Here is an 8,049-nt window from a genome sequence, read left to right as displayed (position 1 = left end):
CATTGGGGTTTTAAGAGGGTGACATTTCTGCATATTAAATCTTTGAAGAACCATGTCTATATATGCATATTGGTGAACTAGAACTCCTTTGGAAGGTCCTCAAGCTGTAGCCTGAGCAGAGCATCTTTTTACCTCAATTCTTTCATCTCAAGCTCCATCATAAGGTAAGAACTAAATTCTTCTATGCCATTTGTATTGCTGGTTTGTATTGAGATAATCAACACACTTCTTTTTTAGAAAACGAGGATATCCCCAGGCTTCTGCATCATTGCGATGCATACAACTATATATTTATTAACCAAGTAAGAAGTTCCACTAGTGAAGTACAAAATTGCCAAACAAATAAAAATAAAGCCACAACCCGCAAAAATAGGGATATATGCCTAGAAACATAGCCTACTACTAGACCTAATCCAAATTGGTTGTATGTATCCCGTGCTACCATCTCCCAAAACCATATATCATAAGCTCCTGCACTTCTGCATGGTGTAGCAACGACCACGTATGGATCCATTGTGTACTAGAAAATGCAATCTAAAACATAGGAGCTCTTATTTGTTGATACATGATGAAAATTTATGATACACTTTTGAAAAAAGAAAATAAGGCAACGGCACATTATATAACACTCTGTAACAAACCAAGCTTTGTCCAAAAGCAAAATGGTAGCACAAATCTCAAAGCAGTGGCGGACGATGGATCAGTGCATGGGATATCCCTTGCACGGTACAAAAAATACTTATGATACACACTGGATAGAAATAAGAAACTAGCTGATAATACTATATAAAATCTGAGACAATTGGGCTTCTTTCAACATATCCAGATGATATAAAATCCATTAGGAGATTCCTTAATAAATACGCAAGACTCTTTTCATGATAGCATGTCTTATTGAAAGTTGAACATAGACTTGACACATGGTGACACATGGTGGGAGGTGGTCAGGTGGCTGGTTGGTCGGAGAACGGCTTGCAACGGGTAAGCACGCCAGCACATATATGGATGAAAAAGCAAGAATGAACAAGTAGCTCGACGTTGACTTCCCCCGCCCGGATATATAGAGGAGGGTAACTGTTTGTAGTGCATTCATTCGACTAACGAGTCATCCCCTGGTTCATTTGGGGCGCGACGGTCTTCCCCATCTTCTCCATGTTTGCGTGCCACCCTGCGTGCATGTCGAAGCCACGACTCTTAAGCTCGCGGTACTCCTGGCAGAGGGCGCAGTATCCACAGAAGGTGTGGACGCAGCAGTCGGCGCATGGCTTCTCCTCCAGACCATGCTCCACCCGCAGCCTGGCACGGTAGCAGCAGTGGTAGAATATGGAGCCTATCGCCGTCGTCCCCAAGGCCTGCATCACGTACATTGTCCCACTCGCACAACACGCTGAGAAGAGAAGCAATGGGTTCATTCATTCATTGATCCGGACACCCGACCAAATTATCATTCAGCAATTAGCAGAAACACAAGTTGTTGTATTTTTCTCATGGGGAGCAAGAAAGAACTCACATATGGCTCCCTTGTCGACAATCTCGGCGATCCTCCCAAAGACAACGCATGGACAGAAGAAGGTCAGGCAGCCTGAACATGCACATGACGCACAGATTGTTAGAAGAAGCCCACTTGTCTCAGATTTTATATAGTTTTATCAGGTTTTTTTTTCTTGTTTCTATTTATAATAATGTATCATAGGTGTTTTTCAACCGTGCAAGGGATATCCCATGCAGTGGTCCACCGTCCACCACTGCTTTGAGATTTGTGCGATAGTTTTGGGCTTTTACAAAATTTAGTTTGTTTCAGAGTGTTATATAATGTTTCAACGTGTTATTTTCTTGTTCAAAAGTATATTGTAAAGTTCCATCATGTACCAACAAATAAGAGTGCATATTTTGCATATTTTGGACTGCATTCACTAGCACACAACGGTACTCAGTGAAACACTAGAATACATGTTAAAACAAGAAAAGGAACATAATTTAACACTCTGAAACCAGACAAAATTTTGCAAACCCATAGATTATAGCATAAATCTCAAAGCACACGGTGGATGGTAGATTCTTGCATCAGATGTCCCACGCATGGTAGAACTGCTTTTCTCAGGATGTATCATACTATTCAAGTCATATATCAGGTACCAGCGCTGCTCCAGATGAACAGGAGAGATCAAGTTAAGCTTACAGCCGCTGACGTCGTCGAAGCAGCCGCAGAGGCCGGAGGACCAGGAGGCCTTGTTCCGGTGGCCGGCCATGAGGACGTCCGGGCAGAAAGATGCTCGCCGGACTTGTGTGCCGTTTGAGCTACCATGTGCGCGGTATTTAAGGACGGCTAGCGTTCTCCAGTCCGACGTCCAGCCGTGGCATTACCTGAGGATTCTGCCGATGCGACTCCACGCACTATGTAGTGCGGAGTCGCCGTCGACGCCGAAAACTATTCGGCCAGTGCGCTAGCTTGCTGGTAGCTAAGGGTGAACCATCGACGTGTGACCAGGTGACACCAACGGTTAGTGCGAGGGGTCACTTCAGAAAAGAGGTACTCCACGACAGGGACGATGGGCGAATGTAGTCCGTCCAGCCAGCAGATCCGATGGACCAGATTGATCGGTACTAGGTGGCCAAAGAAGCAAGACTACTTTTTCCTTTCAAGGGCGAATTTGGTAGGCAAAATCCACAATCAACTGAGAATCTGATTGCCTATTACACGCACAAAGATCCAACGTGATGGAGCCACACGTCCACTGCACGCCCTAGCTATTACTTCCTCCGTCCCAAAATAAACGTCTCAACTTTGTACTAAAAGTTGAGAGAAAGAAAGTAGTACTAGGTAGCTAGCGCACTGACCAATCGAATATTTACCTCCTGCCAAAAAAGAAAGCCACATATTTCCAAGCCAGGCAGGTTCACCTGGTTTTCGTCGGTTTCCGTTGATGAGCGGACGCGAATCCAGTAGGGTGTAGGGTGGGGCGAGCCACGCTATAAGAATTACGACATTGATTCATTAGTGAATTTCCGGTATCAGAAAAGGAAAGAAACACTTGAGCTCGAGGCCGAGAAGGCCAGACTAGTTGGCATGGCACACTGAGGGATAATCCAGTCAGCTACAGTGGACCGGTGGCCAGGGGCGACGGTGGCTGTGCGGCGCTCCATCATACAACAACTAGGCACTTGCACATGTACGAGATAAAAATCAACTAGTAATCAGGTGTGTTTCAGGTGCTAGCTCCTCGCCATTTCTCTCGTCCACCCTTAGAATTTTGAATTGTTTTTTTTCACGCCACAAATTTATGACACTGATTCGGTAGGGAATTTTATCCCGGTCCATTGGTATCGCCCTACCAACCGTCGCCGAGATCCTCTGTTCTCCCGCTCACCGTTTTTCAATTGCACTGGCGGCAGGAGGTAAGGGGAACCGGATGTGCATGTACGCAAGATAAGAGAGATTGTCATGAAGCATGATGGCTTGTCCCAATTATCTACGAAGGATGATGTGTGTGGTTTCTGGAATGTCCATGTAGACCCGTAAAATTGCGCTAGAAAAGCATCTGATTGGGGTGCTCTGTTATGTTTCATTTAGAACAATGTTTCCCTCACTTCTTCCCGTCATTGAAACCCAAACAATTTAGTATGTTCGGGATCCATGTTCATGTATATATGATTTGCAATTTCAGGGTTGACTTTGTTGGCGGCTTGACTTTGTCTGCTGTTACCTACTAGATGATGCTCCAAAAAGAATATCACTGCTCGTAAAAAGTGAATGGTGATATTGATTTATTTACACCACACACACACGTGACTCTAAGTCGCGGCTATATTCGCGAGCACATGCGCTATATGAATACATGGGTGGTGTAATGTAGCATGGCTATCCAAAGGGAGCACGAGAGCTCCCCTTATAAGATGGTGCATACCTTTGTTCATGGATGGAGTGAGACTAAACTCTACACAACCTCCACTCTCATTCTCTGAAATTCATGTGTGTGCCAAATGCAGTTGTGCTAAGACCGAAAGGGCCGATTAATTCCAGCATCACTTCTTGGTCTCATGCATACTCTGATTGGCATAATGTCGTGGCTAAAACTGACGTGAGGTTTGTGCATGGATCTAATTCCACCATCACTTCTTGGTCTCATCGATACTCTGCTCGGCAGAATGTCGTGGCTGAAACTGACGTGAGGTTTCGCATGGAGCTACTTGTTGGACATAACTAGGTGTTAAGCTAATCAAGGTGTTATGCATCCAGTGTAGCTAGGCGCTTGTTTAAAAATGAGATATACTTGTGTGTTATACTCTGACATATTACATTCTATTATTTATTTTATTTTTGCGGTTGACACTCTATTAATGTTGGAACTAGCAACTTTGTTACTACACACACACACACACATACACACACACACGTCAGAGCTATTATGTTGCTACTCGCAGAATATTATATCTCTTAACAGCATCGAACAGTCTCTGCCTTAGTACCCGAACTGAATCCGACGAAACATTAACTTCTGCAATTTTGTCGGAACAAAGCGTGTAATATACTGTTGAAAAGCTATGCACAAGGCGATCACTTCTCATGTTGATAGTTTTTGCAGAGTCCTCACGGGTTAAGAGCAGTTTTTGAAATGTGCTTTTCATATTCAAAAACAGGAATTGCATTTTTTTACCTCATTTTCTAATGGTTTATGGGAATGGCGCAAATGAGATGTCCTTGGAAAGCTACTTCAAATCCGCTCCTTTTTCATGTTGAATTTGTTTCCAACATTCCATACGGTTTAAGTTCAAATAATATACCGTTGAAAAGACATGTATGTGAACTTTATTGTATAAATATGTATTCTACGTCATCTATGGCCAATCTTACAGTTAGAGCATCTCCAACAGGCGCGTGAAAAGACGCGCGCGCGGTAAACCCAGCTTTTAGCGCGCGCGGAACGTTTTGCCGCGCTCCAGCGGTGGCGGGAAACTCGCGAGAGTGGGAACCGCTTGCGCGCGCGCGAAAAGGCGGCCGCTCGCGCGCCATGTTTGGTGCACCGCTTCCGGCGCGCCTATAAAATGCGGCGCTCGCCACGCGCCTTCTCCACTTCCTCTGCCACGTGCCTCTGTCACGCGCCTCTTCCTCCTCCTCTGCCACGCGCGCCTCCACCGCTCCAGCGCCCCACCACCCGACGCGCCACCATGCCGCCGCGCCGCCGAGGAGCGTCGGGCTTTCGCGGCGTCCGCCTGCGCCCCAACGGCGGCTACTACTCCGAGATACGCTCCGGCGAACTCCGGCTCGGCCTCGGCACCTACGAGACGGCACACGAGGCCGCCCGCGCGTACGACGCGGCGGCATGGCGCCTAGGCAGGCCGCGCGGGCAGATGAATTTCCAGGACGTCTACACGCTCCAGCGGGCGCTGGACGTCGCCCCGCCGGCTCGTCTTAACACGGCAGAAGACCGTGCGGAGCACGCTGAGCGGCAGCGCCGCCTCCTCCTCGCCCAGGAGGACGAGCGGGTCATGGGGGAGTGGCGCCGGCGCCACCCGGAGGACGTCGCCTACGAGCAATCCTACTGGGCAAGGCGCCGCGAGGAGGACACGCGAAGGCGCCGCAATTCGCGGGTGGAGAGGCGTCGGCGGAAGGCATTGGCGAATGCGCAGTCGGATATCGTTGCAGCAGGTGGGAGGTCGTTCTTCACGGAAAACGACGATCGTTGGTTGGACATATGGCTCGATACCTCGGACGACACCGACGAGTATGATGATGGTGATGAGGATAGCGACTTGGAGTAGTTTTCTATCTAGTTGCGTTGTAGTTTATCTATGCTTTCGAACTATCTATCTAGTTGCATCGATGTAAAATACCATTGTATCATTTTTTATTTATGCAATCTATCTAGTTTTTATTTATCTATGCTTCCGATTTATCTAAAAATAAAAAAAAAATTGTGTGCGCGCTGCATTTTTTGCGCGCTACTGGAGCGGCACGCGCGCGCTGCTGGAGCGGCACGCGCGCGCTGCTGTAGCGGCACGCGCGCGCTGCTGGAGCGGCACGCGCGCGCTGCATTTTAGCGCAACTGCTGGAGCCAGCGCTGCGTGCCGCGCCAAATCAGGCGATGGGCGCGCGACAAACCAGTTTTTTGCGCACGGCGCGTTCGACGCCTGTTGGAGATGCTCTACAAGTACAATAGTTTGATGTAAATATGCACTATTTTATTGATATATGGTCCACTCCACTCTCTCAGATAGTCCCTAAGAGCACATGTTGCAGCCGGCTGTTGATCTGTAGCCCGCTTCTTTTTTCTCTTCTACAACTAAGCAAAAATATAATATTTAATGCCTTACAGTCCGCCTATATCACATTCTTATACTTGCTCCAATGGTATCTTCAATGTGGATCACTTGGCGGAACAGACAAAACAAATATGCTGCTCAACAATGCACAAAAATCTAAGCACCAATTTTGTTATTTTGTGTAGGGAGCTCTTCGATTATCTTTTGGCCAGAAAATTTTGCAAGAGCCTACGACATTTGGTCATAACCGAAACTACAAAGTTCCAGAATTTAAATATATTTTTACGCTGTTTGTTTTAATTGTACTTTCATCATGGGTACCTGAGTGTAGAACAACCCCATTCATTACATATTTTTTGTGGTGTTTTTTCCCCGTAAAATACACAATTGTCATGGTATTGACACTGTTATTTGTGAACTGTTGTCTCTTTGCGAGGGAATATTTTCATTAGATAGTGGGGCGCTATAATGATTGGTGGAGAACCTCAAATGTTTGGAACGTTTGGCCACGTGTGCTTTCAGCATCATTGAGGTCGTTGCCAGCTACAGTTTCTTCCAAAAGATCATCATACTGTCGTAAGAAGAAAGGCAAGTCCACTAGTACTACTTCCTCAGTTTCAAAATATAGTGTTTCCTCTATTCTCGTACTTTAACTTTGACCATAAATTTAACCAACGAGACCGACTGCGGTGGAAGCAAAAGTTATACCAGTGAATCCGCATTCAAAAGAATTTTGCAATTATATTTTTTCTCCCGCCACAGTCGGTCTCGTTAGTTAAATTTATGGTCAAATTTGAACCTTGAAAAGCGTGGGCGCGTTATATTTTGTAATGGAGGGAGTACCATATACTCTCCGATTACATGGCTCATGGCATAATCGTCAGCCATCCCTCTGACATGGTTGGCCATCCAGCTGGATTTTTCTTTAAGCTGGAGAGATTCCGTGGCACATGATTTCTTACTTCTCTCCTTGCATATATTTCTGAATACATTTGAACAATAAGTCAAAGGAAGATCAAGAATCAATACTCAACTATGAAGATTTTTTTTCCTTTCGAAAAGCTCATCTATGAAGATAGTAAAGCCATTATCATTTGTCCAAGTGATTGATTGAGCCCACTTAGGGAACAAAGCTTATGGCCTGCGGCTAGCTGTAGGCTTTAAGCGCAAGAGAATATGCTGTTGTTCCTATTTGCTTAACGAATGGTGGGTACGCCGGTGCTCGTCCATCTCGTGGTGTTGTTTCTGTTGTCGTTGAGTGGATTTCGCGACATTTCGGCAGTCTTTTCATGGTGAAAAGAGGCGCTCGCTAGATGGTGGTGGCCGGTGGGGAAGAACAAGATGGCCATTCCCACCCTGCCATGTGTTTTTTCTGGTTTTCTAGTAGGAGATCTACCAATACAACTATTGATAGTAATTAACAAAATTACAATGTTGACTTATTAACACCTTTACTTAATGAGCGGTGAGTAAGGTTTTTTTCTTTGGTCGGAATTTCCAGTAAGTTAACGGAAATCTTGTTGAACCACGAGACACTATACTGGAAATATCGTTGAACCTCAAGAAACTATACCGGAATTTAAATCTGATTGTGTTCAGATAGTATCAAATAATTCTTGTATGACTAACTTAGCACAGCCCAGCCCTTGCCCTCGTGGAAGGGCTCGTCACGCTTAGAGAAAAATAATTAGCTAGCGGTTCAGAGGGTTTAAACTCGCACCCTTGTTTTATTATAGAGAGAGTGCTAACAACTAGAGTAACTAGTATAGAAAGGGTTTAAACTCACAC

The 8,049-nt window shown here is 45.7% G+C and overlaps 1 protein-coding gene across 1 annotated transcript; it reads right to left on the bottom strand.

Moving 5' to 3' along the window:
• Window positions 1-725: 725 nt before the first annotated feature.
• Window positions 726-2,267, bottom strand: LOC119361727 (cell number regulator 2-like). Its single transcript, XM_037626856.1, has 3 exons — window positions 2,180-2,267; window positions 1,511-1,582; window positions 726-1,387 (listed from the first exon to the last, which is right to left on the bottom strand). Exons 1-3 carry the CDS (start codon window positions 2,247-2,249, stop codon window positions 1,098-1,100), a joined length of 432 nt encoding a protein of 143 aa, XP_037482753.1. The 5' UTR covers window positions 2,250-2,267; the 3' UTR covers window positions 726-1,097.
• Window positions 2,268-8,049: the final 5,782 nt, after the last annotated feature.

Source organism: Triticum dicoccoides, chromosome 2B (genome assembly GCF_002162155.2).
Source record: "Triticum dicoccoides isolate Atlit2015 ecotype Zavitan chromosome 2B, WEW_v2.0, whole genome shotgun sequence".
Lineage (NCBI taxonomy): Eukaryota > Viridiplantae > Streptophyta > Magnoliopsida > Poales > Poaceae > Triticum > Triticum dicoccoides.
The sequence above is the reverse complement of the archived record's forward strand: the minus strand, read 5'-3'. Positions and strand labels throughout refer to the sequence as shown.

Excerpts from the sequence above, each read along its gene's own strand:
- LOC119361727 (XM_037626856.1), bottom strand. The coding sequence starts at position 2,249 with ATGGCCGGCCACCGGAACAAGGCCTCCTGGTCCTCCGGCCTCTGCGGC. Across the intron at positions 1,583-2,179 it reads CTTCGACGACGTCAGCGGCT|GCTGCCTGACCTTCTTCTGT; the intron begins GTAAGCTTAACT and ends GTGCATGTTCAG. Across the intron at positions 1,388-1,510 it reads TGTCGACAAGGGAGCCATAT|CGTGTTGTGCGAGTGGGACA; the intron begins GTGAGTTCTTTC and ends TTCTCTTCTCAG.